This window comes from Rousettus aegyptiacus, unplaced genomic scaffold, assembly GCF_014176215.1.
Source record: "Rousettus aegyptiacus isolate mRouAeg1 unplaced genomic scaffold, mRouAeg1.p scaffold_m13_p_11, whole genome shotgun sequence".
Lineage (NCBI taxonomy): Eukaryota > Metazoa > Chordata > Mammalia > Chiroptera > Pteropodidae > Rousettus > Rousettus aegyptiacus.
This window is the reverse complement of record NW_023416286.1, coordinates 6,832,390-6,850,050: the sequence shown is the minus strand read 5'-3', so window position 1 is coordinate 6,850,050 and position 17,661 is coordinate 6,832,390. Positions and strand designations below refer to the sequence as shown.

The 17,661-nt window shown below is 36.2% G+C and overlaps 1 protein-coding gene across 3 annotated transcripts in view; it reads left to right on the top strand.

The window, feature by feature from the left end:
- The first annotated feature begins 4,187 nt into the window (after positions 1–4,187).
- SGCG (sarcoglycan gamma) overlaps positions 4,188–17,661 on the top strand; it is a 67,089-nt gene continuing 53,615 nt past the window's right edge. The window contains exons 1-3 of one of the 3 annotated variants that reach the window (XM_036228469.1): positions 4,188–4,433; positions 4,782–5,011; positions 6,081–6,277. In XM_036228469.1, coding sequence (XP_036084362.1) covers positions 6,083–6,277 — 195 coding nt within the window. In that variant the 5' untranslated portion in view covers positions 4,188–4,433; positions 4,782–5,011; positions 6,081–6,082. The remainder of the gene's footprint in view (positions 4,434–4,781; positions 5,012–6,080; positions 6,278–17,661) is intronic. The other 2 variants (XM_036228470.1, XM_036228468.1) reach the window with 2 other exon arrangements.

Below are 17,661 nucleotides of genomic sequence, written 5' to 3'. Positions count from 1 at the left end.
AACATGCACAAATACTGAAAATTGTCAAAGGTTGAGTTAAATCAACCTGGTCAAATCGCAGGAGACACAGGAGATTATTGTTTCAAATGGAATGTAAATATGGTCACTTCGAACATGTGAAAGTATAGGCAAAGTGACAGAGGGCTGGAGATAGAACTGGCAGGCATTGTGGGTACAGGCAGGAAATGGGACATAAGAGTGCCAACATCCGTCTTGGGAACAAGAAAGATCAAGAGTTACTCTCTGTCGTTATGGAACCAGAAATGAATGTTGAAGTAGACTGAAATTTCAGAGGCGACCCTGGAAGAAACTCAAATGAATGATGCAATTGCGTAGGAAAAGGGAGAAGCGGGCTCCTGGGTGACGATGTGCGTGAACCAAACCGGTAGCTTAGGCCTCAAGTGAATAAATCGAGGTATAGCAATGTAAGGTTATTCACAGGTTAGTATGAGAAGGAAGACTTCTGTAGTGACCTCTGACCAGTGGTAGTGGCGATGGGGCTGGGAGAAGCAGGAGATGGGGCCGGGGTGTACCATAAGCTACTCCGATGCATTTCCTCTTTAACTTGTATAAGTTCTGCTTTGGTAATTACTCTTAGTGCATCTCCCATGGTCTGATAGGCTCGTCCCATGCTTCCAGTCCCTGCCTCAACTGAGAATCACTGCCCACGAAGTCCGTACTTATGGAATTGCAATATCTGTTCCCTGTAAATTGTGCAAAGTCATATGTCCACAGAATCATATTTTTAAAATATCATGATCCAATTCAGTGATTACGAGTGAAAAACCTTTGAAACTTCAGGTACTACTCCATTTTCTTCCATGAATTTTTTTTTTAAGTCTTTTTTACCTCTTATTTCTCCAGCATTCCAGTGTTTTCCCCCCTTGGCTTCCTTGACGATACTGAATTAACCCTCTATACTGAAAACTGATTCCTAAACTTCCCATGAAAAACATGAGATGCCTACATTCAGTAGTTTAGCAATCAGTTTTGTTATTTTTTTTATTAATATGGCAACTCAAAATACAATATGAATTATCTTCGTAAACATGTATGCACTTGGATGATCCCTGTTTAAAAATAACCAGAGAATCTGGGTGAGAATCACCCCAGGTAATTACGTGCTAGATGAAAGCTCTTTGGTTTTCAGTTCTGTGTACAATCACCTGATCCCTTTATTCTGCTTATGTGAAAGGCATGACCCTCTGAGTTGAAGAAGTGTGTAGCTTCAAGTAGAAGGGCAAGCACTTGACGTGGTATTTTTAAAAGCTTTCAAGGTCATCACTTACAGAGTAATTTGGTTATACGTTTCCTTTGCCCTTCTTTTCTCACCGGATTCTATATCAAAGTATGTGTGTGAAAGCCGTGCTTTTGTTACTGTTACACTGACCTCTTCTGGATAATTTTGATAATACCATCCTGATGATATTTTCTTTAAAAAAAAATGTTGCTGTCCACAATGTAATTGCTATCATGAAAAACGCTGAATCTGGTGTAACTGTCCAAAGTTGAGTCAATTGACAGCTCACTGCAGGTGCTGAGCAAGGAGTTCATGGTCTAGTAGAGAGAACAGGTCTACTAACCCGGGATGGCCATGTAAATACCAATCATTCCGATAAGCTTAAACACCTATAAAAAGCTGATGGTGACTTGTAAACAGACTTTTAAAAGTGAAATAGTTCTCTGGCAGAAAAAGGTGGGAGGTAACACTAGTCAGGGCCATAGCCGGGCACCTGAAGGCACTGTGACTTTTGTGGTTTCTTATGGAACCGAAAAGACAGGGGACAATGGAGATGGACGGGGCCCAGCCATAAGGGTGTGTGCCCTGTCAAGTGCTGGGTACCATATCCTGAAGGATTCCCGAAGGGCTGTAAGCAGGGGAGAGATGCTCTGGGCATCTCTGGCTGTCACAGGAGCATGAGATGGAGCACGGCAACCAGCCGGGCCTGATGGCGGGTCTGTGTGAGACCGGAACCCACGGCAGGGAGAGCAGACCCGCAGGCGGCCCGGGGAGCTGGGTGACTGGTGGTCTGGTCAGGGAGAGAGGTTCCCACGTCTGTCTCCCTGACTTTGTGGAGGGTGGAGTCACAAACCAAGAAAGGAAGGATGGAAAACGAGCAGGTTTGGGGAGAGACGATGAGTTTAGCTTAGTTTTGGAGGAAAGTGTAACGTGGTTTGGGAGGATTTAATCATAGGAGCTGACAGCTGCAGTCTGTGTATAAAGTCACAGGAACTGTTAAAAATGGGGCCGCAATGTGTTCATCAACCACATCTGGGCCCCGAGCAAGATCGGGTACATTTCACTAGTAAGTTTGCCCTCCGTTCTGCATAGCAGCTACTTTAAACTTCTCTATCCCTTTCAAACATTGAACAGTCTCCTCCCCTGTCACCGCTCTCCCCTCTCAGTACTCTTACCTTCTGCTTCATGTCAAATACAAAAGCGATTCGTCCAAAACTAACTGTATCCCTACTGGAATGTCTTTATTTTCGCTAGCCCAAGCTCCTCAGCAGGGCTGTCTGCCCCGCAGGCAGGCAGAAGCGAGGGTAGGAGGGCCCCGGGAGGGCAGGGTCGCAGACTGATGGGGTGGAGGGAGCTTGAATCCTAGAAGGGTCCTGTTGGTGTGGAGGACAGTGCTTGGAAGCAGGACAGCCAGATGACTTTCAAAGCCACTTCTGTCCACGCCCTCACCAGCTCTGTAACCTGGAACAGTCTAGTGAAATGTCAGAGTAGACCTTCTTTAAGACCTCTTATAGCTGTAAAATGTTATGATTCCATTGAAAAAATGAGATGTGTGTCTGTGAGTTACAAACTTAAGGTAGACCTACCTTAAAAATTTTGAAGACCTTTTTAAAATAATTTCAACTACTCTATAAAATCAAAAGATTTCCTCTCTAAGTCATCCCCCTGCAGGACTAAAAATAGGAAGTCAATGGTATTAAATGAATCTGTAAATGTAAATAGAGATAAAATATATAACTTGACTAATATTTTTATAAGCAGTCCCCAAAACATTGAAGAGTTAACTGTTATAATACCGATTTACTGATTGATAAAAAGTCCCTCAATATGTTTACTTTAAATGTATGATATTTTAACCAGAATATTGAGTTAGGAGTTTTAAATTTTGACATTTCAGACACATACTGATACAAAAATACACCTGCTATCATCATTGTTAAATATATATTTTTATTAAGAATTGATAATTATGCTATAATTTTATGTCTAATTGAATTGCCATGAGAAGAAAAATAGTAATATGCAGAGACTTCATGAAATATTTTTAAACTTTTTATTAATAAATGTCTAATTAGTTGAAGCTGTATCGGCTTTTAATTTAAGGGCTACAGCTGTTGGTATAAGAAGCATCGCATTTCAAAAGAAGTTAGAGTATGAATAAATAAGAGAAAAAATATCCTGAGAAGAAAATAAAAAATACCCTGAGAAGAAATTTAAAAATACCCTGAGAAGAAAATAAAAAATCAAGCATATGGATTATCATTCCATTGCTTCTCATAGTCAAGGTTTAGTACTATAATACAGATTTCAAGTTTATCATTTAGTCATCTTGAATTTGTGCTGCTCACTAGAATATATAATGATACTACATAATAAAAGATTAAGATTGGTCAAAAGTGTAACATTTATTCTATTTTCTTAACAACTTATAAAAATTGAATGATTTAATCGTTATTCTTTTTAAATAAAGAAAAGACATCAAGATCACATTGTTACATTCACATAGTTTGTTAACAAAAATATAATCTACTGGAAGAGAACACATTTTAACGTAGTCCGTTTACCTTCTGTTTATTATGCTGATAATTATTTAAGGTTTTCTCCTCAAATAGGAAAGTTTTTCACTTAAAAAGAGGCTTAAAGAAAGTGATTTTTAAAGAGTGACTATGATGTGATAACGTGCAATTCACTTGGATGAGTCATAACTTTGGACTAAGTCATAAATTCTAAATGTTGCATGTTGTGGTTTTTCGTGAGATTATGTCAACATTAGATTCTACTGGAAACTATCTCAGGAGCTTTTCACTATTTATTTAAGGCAAAGTTTATTTTAGAAAGTTGTCTAAAACTGTCATGATTCAGGGTTTAAACATTCAGGGTTTAGTAAGAATTTTTAAAATGTTTTCGGTACTCTTAGAGCCATGTGCTGGAATTGGTGCCCAAACAATTTTAAGTGTGGTATGAGCTGTTTATGTCACTGAGTAAAATTAGATACACGCCTGTTGCTGATACGCGAGGATGAAACATGAGACCGGCCAAACACTTGAGGGCCTTTTCTTCCAACTGTAGCTGGTGAAGCCTAAATCCTTCACTCTCATCCAGCAAGAAATGGGAATGTTTAAAACGTTCTGTCTCTGACGGAGTTCAAGCTGGTTGTGGTTAGTTCACCAGTGTACTTTTTAATACAACTAAGGTGAGTAATCAGTTTTATCTTGGATTTTTATGTAAGAATAAAAACCAAACAGGTATAAGTTTTCTTGATTTTTTCCCTTCATAGTTGATGTAGGAAATTAAAAATGTTGAATAAGTTTATTTCAAAATGACTATCAGATTAATTTCTTATTTCAACTTTTTTAAGTTTTTCTGATTACAATTTGCCATGTATTTTTAGCATAATTTGTATTTCTAGTATTAGAATAGAGTAGAATACCAGGATAGTGTTTATATACGACCAAGCATTAAATTGTATACTGTGGTTAATCTAGACAAGGTAGAATCTTTCAGATCACCTACTTCTATTTCTACTCTCGCATGTTCGTAGTGGAATTATATTGGCTTTACATCACGTCAATAGTTTTGTCATAGACATTAAAAAACAAATTAAAATTGAGAAGAGAAATTCAAGTCATTCGATAAATAGGGAATAAGCAAAACAAAAGCTTATGTGGAGCTCGAAGGGAAAAGAAGCAGCAAGGATGACTTCTGAGACTTCGCCACAACTGCGTTTATGGTGGTGGAGTTTCTTGTAAAGAAGATTGAAAAAGTTCAAAGACATAAGTGAACAAATGATGCCCTTATGAAATCATTAAATGTTTAGGTTTTGCATAGCATAGATTGTCAGTCCTGAGTATTTGGAAATAACTGTGTGAAGAATAGCAAAGTTTTACATAATTGGTTAGAACATGGGAAAATGCTTACTGTTAAATTAGAAAGAGATATAAAGAATTATTTTAGACCATGACTCATTTTAAAAAGGATACTTCCAAACCATTCCTAAAAATATATGTATAACCTTTGCATGGAAGCTACTCAGAGGTGAATATTTTATATTCTAATTCATCATTTTACTACATTTACAATCAGAAGTCTTTATAATTTCTAATCTTAATTTTATAAGTTAAAACCACTTTCTTTCTTTTGTGTGTGTAAAGGGGAAAATGAGTAGTTTTTAAAAATCTCTTCTTAGAGTTGAAGTTAGTACTAAAGCTTTTATTTGAACTGACTTAAAACAATATTTGTAAACCTTTGTGTACCTATGTTTTGACCTTTCTTGAAGTAGCTCAATACTTAGGGACTCCATCATAGGCAAAAGTCGTTGTGGTAGGTATCTTGTAAAGAGCTTTTTAAATTCTGAGTAATTTAGTAACTGAAGACAGAATTTAATCATTTGACATAAAATTACTCAATCAGATTCTATTTTTTAGAAGACATGTAGGTATCAGCTTGACTTCCTCTTACTGAATCTTTTAAAAATTTGATAACTTGATTATTTTAGGTTGATGATTCAATTACGCATTTAACCCTGCAGAATTTCGAAAGCTGTCCATATATTGAATTTATTGATTAATATCTGAATTTATGGTCATTGGACTTCAAATGGGCTTATCATATCTAAAGCATTTTGCATGACAAATTAATATCACTCTGTGATTGAAATATAGTGACCTATTTCAAAGTATATTTAATTCTCTTTTTTAAACTTTTTAATTTTGGAGATTTGTTATTGGGATAAGAAAATATTTTGTTGGACTCATAGTCAATCAGTTTTGACAAACAAGTTCTCTCTTTTGGTCTCTCTGTCCCTCTTCCCCCTACCCTCCACCCAACCCCACCCCACGGCAGATGGTGCGTGAACAGTACACCACAACCACAGAAGGCACCCACGTAGAGAGGCCAGAGAACCAATGTGCCTACAAAATCGGCATTTATGGCTGGAGAAAGCGTTGCCTCTACTTATTTGTTCTTCTTTTACTCATCATTCTCCTTGTGAATTTTGGTCTTACAATTTGGATTCTTAAAGTGATGTGGTTTTCCCCAGTAAGTATTTCTTTTTCTTTTCTTTTTTTTGGGGGGGGTAGGCATGTTTTTGTTTTGCTGCGACATCACTTCATCCGTACACTCATGGTAGAGGCTTCCTTTAATGCAATTATTTGTTTCCTGTCTGGATCAGAATTTCAGTAGCAAAATATACATGTAACATTTACTTTTTAAACCTTTTAAAAATAATTTCACTGTGAGCTGTAGTTTGTTGGTTTTTTCTTTGTTTTTATTATAATTCTTGTCGTTAGTCATTATCGTGTCACAGTGGCAAAACTAATAATCTTGAGTTTATGGTTGATTGAGTTGTGATTGTTTAATGATTATTTAATTCATCAATTGGTAAAATTTTAGAAATCATGTTTTTCTAACCTCATTGACATCTAAATATTTACCATTCAAATGCTACTTTCTCATTTTTTTGAAAAGCTCCATTCCGATATGCCCTAAATTCACGTCCACACTTCAACATTTAACAACAGATTTAGTAAAGAAAGTATCAGTAGTCCTAAGGAATTCTTATTTTACTTTACACATCCTCATATTTCCAAGATAGCTGAGTAATTTTATATGCTCTGACAATATTTTCTATACTTTTTGAAAAAAATATTTACTTAATGTACAATGTCTTAATTTTGCAAGACAATGAGAAAAATGCTACAGGTAGGTTAATCACAGGTAGGTTAATCATAGGTAGGTTAATCTGCTCCTCACATTCATCCTGAAGTTGTGATATAGGCATGGGCTCTTTTCAAGAACAATAGTTGTACATTCAGTCTGAAATGCCCTCCATGAGTTAACATCCTTTACTTTGATTCATTTATTTCTTTTCTGCCTTAGTTCCATAGCTGGTAGATGCATTTTTCTTTTGTTGACATAATAACTATTTATATTTTCATATTTTCAAAGAGATAAAGTACCAATCCAATCAAAATGAGGCATGAAATGTGTTAATATATTTCGTATAAATTCAACGTAAATGCATTAAGATATTTTATATAACTATATATTATACATTATTATACATATAAATATTCTATATAAATACACTTAAGTTGTGGTTTCTTCTTTAAAATTTACAGAAACGATATTTTTACAGCTCCATAATAGTGTTTAGTTCCGCCGGACAGGTTTCCTTTATGAAGGTAGCGTAATATGTGATATGCATGTTTTGTGCGTCACCTACATTTTGTGGTTACATTTACAATGTTTCATTTAACATTTTTTGGAGACTGAGTCAAGGTTGAACTCCTCAGATATAAGCTATGGGATCTGTTGGGGAAGCCTCTTGACTAGAGGGTCTGGCATCAGCCTGCAGTAAGCCCCTCTGCTATGCAGAATGCCAGGAGAAAATTCTGGGAAGAGGATTAAATAATTAAATAATTCTGGGAGAAAACAGCCATCTCCCAGCTCTGCAAGGGCTGGGGGCACAGCCGGATTTGACCAGTGACTCCATCAGTCACCTTGTGGTCCTGGCCTATGCTTGGCACTCAGTAAATGTATCTCGAACGACTAGAGAGGTGCATCATATTAAAAATATGTGAATTAATTTTATAAACTGCATGTAAATGTAAAATGACAGTATGTCTGGTTTGTGCTCTTGTTTTATGTCGTAGCTTTTGAAACAACTTTTAGCTATTGTAACTTAAGTTAACTCATGCCGGCAGCTCAGTCCTTTTCACCAGCTCGTGATAGCCAATCAGAGGCCAGTTGGTCCTTTCCCAACACGCTGCTGTGGTTCACAGCCCGCACTTCTAGTGAGATGCGGTCACTGAGCCTGGCCTTTTCTTCAGCCTTAGGAACCTGTTGCTACTTAGCGGTGAATATTCAGGCTTCTTTAGTGCTGCTGTTCGACAATATAAGGTGAACAGACACTAACATTTATGGGATCAAAAAGCAAGAGCAACTTAAGAGTTCCCCCACCAAAAGTGCCAGGCCTTAATCAAAAGAAGTGGGTAAACTTTGGGTCATTTTTCTCAAAGTGGGATGACATAAACGGTGTAATTCTCTTATGTGTGTGAACTTGATTCCTCACTCTTGTAAATCTTTCATTTATCATGAGGTTGTAAATTGTGAATTAATTTATGTTTTAAATTTTTTTCCCTGGTTTGAAAGTTCTGCATTTTCTTTTTTATTTTATTCAGGTATAAAGTGACATCCTTTCTTGGATACATACATGCCAAGGAAGTAACATGACTATAAAAGAACCTTTTGAGAGCTTTGGCACGAAAATGACATTAAGTCAAATAGGGCTGTCAATATTTGCTGAGAGCTATAAAATTTTTAACATGAACGACTAGAATGTAATTCTCTACCTAAATTCAGTGTAATAAACTATCTATCACCCACACAGACAGTCTTTATTCAGGGTAGAGTTAAAACTATAATTTCTCAAATTAGCAAAGTTTAGCAAGGCTTTCTCTGCATATATCCTTACCAATGTAGCGATGACAAATGCATTATTTTATATATACACTTGACCTTAAAAAAAAGCACAGTTTTGAACTGGATAGGTCCACTTACATGCAGATTTTTTTCGATACATGTGTAAATTTATTTTTTCTCCCTTATGATTTTCTTAATAACATTGTCTTTTCTCTAGCTCAGTTTATTGTAAGAATACAGCATAGAGCACATATTCAAAATGTGTGTTAAGCTGCTGTTCATGTTATTGGCAAGGCTTCCGGCCAACAATAGGTTTTTAGTAGTTAAGTTTTGGGGGAATTGAAAGTTATCCATGGAGTTTTGACTGCACGGGTGTAGGTATCCCTAACCCCGCGTTGTTCTTAGTGTCGTGTTAATCCACTTCTTTCCTTCATCGTACTAAGTTTCACTGTAGAGAGCAGCAAAGCTAACTTATCAGTGATATATTTTAAAATTCCAAGATCACATTACAGGGGAAAGCAAGGAAAACATCACGAAACGAAAACACAAGGATGCCAAAGAATATCGAGACTTCGAAAAGATCGAAGAATAGGAGACATGAGTTAAAGGTTGACAAGAAAACTAATCTGAACTCAAATGAAGCTGAGCCTTAAACGGCCTTTATTTTCTTGGCATAGTTTACAAATCATGATAATCTTGCAAATCCAGATCCACTCTTGAAATTGCAACTTTATGTAAGAGAATTTTACCTAATTTCCATAAATGGCATCTGTTGGATTTAAGGAATAGACTATCGTAACCACTGATACTAAACTTAAAAGTTCTAGAATATTCCATGGTAGCCATCCTAATGGTTAAATCAGTCAGTCGGGAAAGTAGACCTTAAAACAAATCAGTGCAGAAAGTGGCTAATTATGATTTTCCCTGTTATACTTTCCTTCCATGAAACTAACATGCAATATCAGTTTTAGTTTTAGTGTTCGTGGGGCTAGCATGATATCCACGATTGTTTTCAGTCAGTGTGATAAAATAAGACATCTCTAATTTTTAATGACTTAGATTTTTAAAAACCCATATAGTTATTAATATTTGCTTGCATGTTAAGTATTTTAGTGAATTTAATGAATTAATTTTAGCAAAGTAAGATTATTGACTCTAAACTAACTACATTAACCCTGGATGTTAAAATTTATTTGAGCACTTGTATTTGGGAAAAAATAGGATATAAATAAATCAGAATGATAATATTGAATGGTAGAATTAAGCTTATAGTTGTCTTATAAAATATTTTGTGAATGCATTTTGCTTGTTTTTCTTTAGTATGGAAATAGGCAACATTGTTGTTCCTTTTAGGTGGCCAAAAATCCTGACTGCATTTACCCTTAACAAGGATTTTAAATTAATTCATTCTAGAAACCAGCAATTAGAAATCTTCCATCAAGGATTTTCCCATTAAGAATCTTTTGTTTAGCAAGAAAGGAAAGCCCTTGTAGACTGCTTCTCTGAGTATTTTCTTAGATAAATATTTCCTCACTAAGCAGTCAGTGATTATTCATGGGAAGGTGGAAGAAGTGATATTAGATGTCATCTTATGACATTATTTCAGTCCCATGAATATATAAGCATTCGAAGAGGATTTCAAAACCTCAGTCTGAATAGGATGCATATATACAAATGACTGTAGGCTGTCTTTGACTGTACTCTTTTTACAGTCATTAAAATATTACCTTTATAGGTGATATTTTCTGACATCTCCATTGGTTAATTATTGCATTTTATAAACTCTCGAAATGTGAAGAAAATTTATTTGCACTAACTACATATGAAAACTCGAGTACATGGTCTATTTCAATGACCTTTATTTTCTTCATCTCTAAAATACCCTGCTCATACCCTAGTTCTCCCTAACGTATATTACTCGGAGATTTTAGATGAGTATTATTGTCTTCTCTGGGAGGATCAAGATTCATAATATTACTTTTGTCATTTCGAGTAAGTGTTCCATGATAATCTGGACCATATTATGGAAATCTAATTTGATGATAATGACCATCATTAACATGTCTTTCTATTGCTAAATATCTTTATTTCACTTTTTTAAAAACTACTTGTTTTATGCTTGTGGCAGGCAGAGTCCTAAGAAGGCTTCTTCCATGACAGCCACCACTGGTGTCACTCCTGTGTGATCCCCTTTCCTTGAGTGTGGGTGGTAGCCGTGATTTGCTTCTAGCCAACAGAATGTGGCAACAGTGATGGAGATTAGGTTACATTAATAGCAAAGGTGAAAGGACTTTGCAGATGTAATTAAGGTTTCAGATGAGTCAATTTTGAGTGAATCAGATGGAGGTTATCTTGGGTGGGCCTGACTTAATCATGTGAATGAGCTTAAGAGATTAGAACCCCAAGCCTGGCTGATACCTTAGCGGCAGCTGTGTGAGACCCAGAGCAATGACCAAATTCCTGACCCATGGAAACCGTAAGATAAGAACTGTGTATTGTTTAAGCTACTGCATTTATAAAAAATCATAACATAGCAATAGGAAACAAATAGTGTTACTCCAATATGCAAAGAAATATTTAATTTCTCTTTTACTGGATATTGACAAACAGAAAGAAAGAAAATATAACAAAGAGAAAAACTCTAAAATATCTAAATGAATTTACCTGATGATCTATATTCTTAGCCATTTATTATTAGAGAAATATTTAATTTTTTAGTCTTTATATTGCTGGACATTGATATGTTTTAAATTGTTGTAGACACCAGCCCCCGAAAGACACACGGACCACCGGAACTCAGTGAGTTATAGGAAACACTCTTTATTCAGCCGGCCGGTCTGCCAGGCGTATGCAGACCCCAAATTAAGCAGCCCCAAAATGTAGAGGTACAGGGTTTTTAAGCCAAAAATCCCATTCTTCATTCTGTCTAAACACAAAGGTCTATCCTTCTTCTATTCATTACCTGTCAACTCAGGTCAGGTGCGTAAGCGGGTTTACAGAAGCAGAAAACGTATTGTTAGAATGTTATGTTCCTATGGGTGACTGCCTATGTTCCTATGGACATAGCCAAGCAATAATTTTCCTGCAAGTCATAAATTTTAGCAGTCATTTTTCAGCCATTACAAAATAGCTGAGTAAACAGCAATAAAATATGTTAGCCTAATCTAATAACATATTTTAACCACTTACTATCTGGTAAATTATTTATCAAGTAAATTCTTTTTGAAAATATTTTTATGACGTGTGCCTTTTTTTCAATCTTAATAGCTAAAATGTTCTTGGATGCATTATTATGATAGATAATTTCATCATATTGAGAAAATCACTGAATATGTGTTGGTATGTTATTTATTATGAAAAAAGTTTATAATTAAAAGACTGTCTTTTTTATTTTTATAACTCATAACTTAATATGTACGTAGATCGCACAATCCATTCCTGCCCATGAACTCAGTTTATCCTCGTAATTATCCTATGAGCTTGAGTTTTATGTTACAGAAATAAGACTGGCGAGAAACCAGGCAGCACTCAGAGAGTTGGAGAACTCTAAAGATCTGGGCCCCGAGCTCAGGGGTAACCTTACTTTTATAGGGCTTAACAAACAAAGGCAATACATCTGTTCTTAACAAGCAAAGGTAATACATCTGTTATCTAGACAAAACAAGCAAAGGGGAGGGTGAGTCTTCAGCTCACCCTGCCCTTCACCATATTTGTCAAGCATGTCTGCAGATTATGTTAGCCATGTGAGTGGAAAATTTATCTTCATTTACAGACGACAACTTTATGTATTTTATTTTGGTTATTATAATGTTAGGTATATCTTTACAAATACCAGGATCCATGAAAATCAGGAGTGCCTAAGCCAGCTGTTCAGCTTAATTCTCATACACACCATTAGGAATTCAGCTCCAAATGACACTTTAGTGCAGAAGTATTTCTCAGCAACTCCCATCCATGGTTGAAAACAGGCTCCTCCTTGATTTTCTTTTCTAGGATTCTGGTTTATTTCCCCCACCATGGCATATATCACAATTTGTGTTTCTACATTCCTCGTGGTTGTCGAATGTCTGCTCATCCACGTCAGTTGAGCCCGGTAGGCCCAGCGCCAACATAAAATAAATTCTCTTTAAATATTACTCAAATAAATAAATAAACTGAATGAAAGCATTTTTTTTTACCTCCTACAATTAAATTGTTACATGTTTTTAGCAAATGAATAGAAAGGAGGCAGGGCAACCCAGAAGAAGCAAAGAGGATTAAGAAATAGCAGAATAAGCCAGGCCCTAAAGTGCAGACGGGTGAGGATGCTCGAGGATGAACGTGAGGAGAGGAGAGGAAAGTGGCTCACCTGACAGTTACCTGGGAAGGTTGTTAGAAATGGTTGTTGCTAAGTCACTTCCCAGTGCTGGTTAATTGGGTCTGAGGAAGGGTGCAGGGTTCCTTCAGTGGCTGAGTATATCTGGATTATAGACCAGGTTCAGAGACACACTGCCTTAGGGTCATTTAAAGTTGAGAGTACATTCAGGGAATACAGGGTCACTTCTATGGGGTCTTCCCTCCAGATTTCACATTGTTTCCTGTGCATTGTCATATTCCTTAACTGGTGAAATGAAAACAAGAAGGACTATGCCTAAATAAGGTAGTATAAAACAAGACCCTGCCATAAGAAACCTCTAAGAGCAGTCAGCCTCGGTACTCATGTCTCAGTGCTGGTCTCACTAGCGAATATGTTGAATTGCACTGCATTTTCTAAAATGAAACTAATTCAAAAAGAAAAAGATGACGTGCGAGCTACTGAAATTGAAATAACTCTTCCCGTGTCAATTCTTGCTCATTTATTGAACTTAGATCAAATTTAGCCAAAACAAAAGTTACTTCTACTAAAATACTTCCAGCCAGAATGTCCATTATTGGACAAATAATTGTATTAGATTGAACAGAGGTTTATTTTCAAGTATCTTACTACAGTAGTTAGATGAAAGAAAGAGTGGCTATCATGTAACTGTCACAATAATATACTTTAAGATGCCTCCGTTGGGCAGCAGATTTCCTGAGTGGCTGAGAGGCGGGTGCCACGTGGGTCCCCTCACCGGGGCATGCTTAGCGCGCTCCAGCCACCAAGGGAACAGCCTCGACCCACAGGAGAACAATGTGTAGGAGTTAAGGCGATCAAGTTTTATCTGGCCCATAAATGTGGAAGAGATTTTCACTTCTTCGCGGAACCTAACATACTTGAGACCCCCACTTAGCGATGTGAGGCACCAGTCTCCAGACTGCCTTACGGGGACCCGCTGGGGGTGGTGGATGCGTGCTCCGTGCTCCGTGCTCCCTGCAGGAATAAGCCACCGCCTTCTGGCCCCTCCAACCTGCCTTTGCTGATGCCCCGCCCACACCTTTACATTTTCAATGATCCATCTTGATGTCTTAAGCCGCCTGTCTTTCTTTTCCTATTTTTCAAACAAATGGAAACTATGATCAAAAGAAAAATATGACACTGTAATTTTAAACCAGTAGCTTGGCCTTTTCTCAAATTATTTACATTTCTCTAGAAAGAATTACATCAGTGCTTCCCAGTCTGAAAACCAAATTGAAATGTTTGATTTATAATGTTACTCATAATAAAGAGGGATTGACCCAGAGGTCCCAGGCAGTAAGAACATGAACCAACTTAACGGCATTTATTTTCTAAGAAGACAAGATATTATTAAGTATGAGTTTGAGAAGGAAGATAAACCTAGAGCTATTGCGAGTAGAGTGGAATTTCATTTTCCTTGGTACCAGCGATACAAATCCTATTATTACTGGTGTCGAGAGATACAAATAGCACTGTAGTTTAAATCTTTCATCTCAAGGCTATTCCTTCAATTTTATTTTTTTATTATAATTTTCTATGAGTGATTTAAGCAAATATTAACAATTGGAAAATAAAGAAGGCAAAAACACACAGTCTCATAAGCCACAGGTTCTTGCTGTGCAGGGTGATATCGGCTTGAACGAGAAATATGATTCACATTCTTGTCATGTGGTGTATTATAACAAAACAAATGTGCTCTAAATGTAAATTTATTCATTTGCTTCTCTTTTCCACTAACAATACAAAACGATAATGTCTTTTGGTAACATAATTTGTTTCTCCCTCACAAATACTGATTAAGATATCTTATGAACAAACTAATCTCATTTACTTAAGTTTTATTTGATTTTTAAAAGCATACTTTAGGGATACTATAAGATAGTGGAAAGAGCATTATTGGCTTAGGAGTCACACTGGGCAGGAGTCCTGGTTTTAATCAGGATTATGTTCAGTCAATGATTTTCTGATGGTGCGCACACACTGCAAAACAAGCACTGTTTATGATTGTTTATATCAATTAGATGCTTGATTTAAGCCTGGCACAAAATTATAAAATCCTTTGGCCAAAGATGTTCTTTATTTTATCTTCAGTGTAAAATAAAAGTATCTTTCCATCATCCTGTTAAATTTCTCATTGTAAAATAATGTGGAAAGTCACACTCAGACAAAAATCATTGCTCCATTGGTAATATGGGTCTCTGCATGGTTGATTTAGTAGATGCTGGTATAATGAGCAGGGAGTTAAACTATAACCAAAACATCAGTAGCCACCATTGCTCTATAACCATATACAGGAACAATACACAATTGTGAAATGTGGAAGTCAGACCAATTTCAGATATCCTATCTGCAAAAAAAATGAAATAACAGAATTTCAAAAATGACCACACTCAAAAACTAGGATACACAGAAGGATTTTATTTATCTACCTTGTCTTAGCAACACAGAGCGTTAGAATCTTGAACGTGTCTCTTCGGAGCAATCCCTCTGTGAGAGTTCATCATGGCCATTCCATTAAATAATCTAAAAGTCCTTAAAAGTGGATTTAAGTCTTACCCTCTATCTTGTCCCAGATCAAGCCCCACCGCCTCCAGAAGCATTCTCAGGATTCTTCATTAAGCTTTAATCAAGCTGCATTCTGAACACTTGCAGCTGTCTATACTGCTAGTATATCGTTTTATGTCAGAGAAACTTCTTGAAGGGCCAGTAGAGCTTTCTTATTGTTTGAATCTCCAGCCATATCACAGTGCCTACCACACTCATAGGTATCCAGTAAATACTTTATTGTCCTAAGAAAATGAGAAGAAATGAAAGATGAATTTCACACGTATGTGAAATTGGTAGTGACCAAAGGAATGGTGCAAATTTAGTGCTAGGTGGCCACCACAAAATTACTGCAGGATCTGTGGAGAGGTTGATGGGTCCAAGATTACTATAAAAAATTTGTTAATCCATTATTTTGTTCACAGAATCAAATACTTAATGAACCGTGATACTCACTCACAAATTCTCAGTTTCTTTGCAAATGCACTTGAGTAAATTGTGTGTCCTTAAAGTCATCACTTCCTAAAATGTTCAAGATGCACCCATTGTTGTCTAACATTGACGTTTCTTTGTATCCAAATGTCCAGGGGAGAGGTAGCAAAAGCATCATTCTCCAATACAGTTCTCAGTTGTAGAAAACAGTATGGACTGATGGATACAGTGATACAGTGAGACTCCTCATGCTGGTCAACGAGATGCCCTTACATTAATCCCAAAATATGTTCTGCTTGAACCATTTGGTCTATTGAGAAGCACATTTAGATACTCCGGAAATGTGGTTTTCATTCCTGGGTAGTAGAAAATGATGATGATTTTGAAGGTGGGGGTGATGATAATGAAGATGATAACTTTTGTGTAGTGCTTTAGAATTTATAAAGTACTTTTGAATGCATAAAGCATTACAAATGCATGGGTATATAACATGCTGTTTATAATGCTGGCTTTTCCAAATAGCAAATTAAGAGACTACCATTCACAATATTTTAGAATATGAGGAGAAATTTTAACCTGATTCCTCTCCCCAAATAGCCAATTTTATGAACATCATTTATTGAATAGTCCTTCTTTTATTAATTTTATTTTTGATATTTTGCATACACTTTTTCAAGAGAAAAAAGACATGAGAAAGAAACAAGAAATTACTTCTATTGCAACTGTTCAGATGTGACTCTGTATCACTTTTGCTGGGTATCCTAATTGAATAATCCCGTTTCTCATTAGTTATCATCCTTCTTTTATCATATCGGCTCTTACTAATAGATCTGTTTTAGAGCTATATGGTTTATCTACCCATTTGTTACTTAGTTTGACAGTTTTAGAATCCAGTTCCCATTATAATAAATTTATTATTGTTCTCATAAACATACAAGGGAAAATCATTCCTCATTCTTTTTAGTGTTCCAAGTGTTCTTAGCACTATAACCTGATTATTCTTTTGGTCTTTGCAAATAATGTTCTTTTGAAGAATTTCAAAAATCTGCTCTGATTTTTCCAGTTGTATTTCCTGTGCTGCTAACTGAACACAGTGTCTAATAATTCTTGAGTCTTTTCTGATCCTTCATTCTCTTCTTAGCTCTCAAATTGCTGTTCTCTTGTGGGGGCTTCTTTTCTATTTCCTCTCCTGGGTCCTTTCATTAGCTCTGCTTTAGAAGATAGAAAATAAGCCTGTCTATATTTATTATTTTTTCTAGTACCTAGTACACTGCTACAACATAATAGCCACCACTCAATAAATATCAGACATTAAATAATTTTCAGAGATCACAGAGCCAGAAAATGAGAATCAGGATTTTTATCCATTGCGTTTGATTGGAAATCAAACCCTTTTTCTACTCAACCACACTACATAGGATGTCATAAATGGTGGGAGTGAAAAAGAAATCATTGACATTATACTTCCCTAACATGGTAAAGAATATTTATCATAAAGCATCAACCGAAAACATACTTACTACTGAAACCCTGAGTCATGCTCATTGAAGCCAAGAACAAGAAAAATATGTCTGATACCAGTACAGCAATTCAGCATTTTTCTGAAATTTTGACAAACGCAACAAGATAATCTGTTAAATAAGGGATCGAAATGGCTAAGTAGTAGACA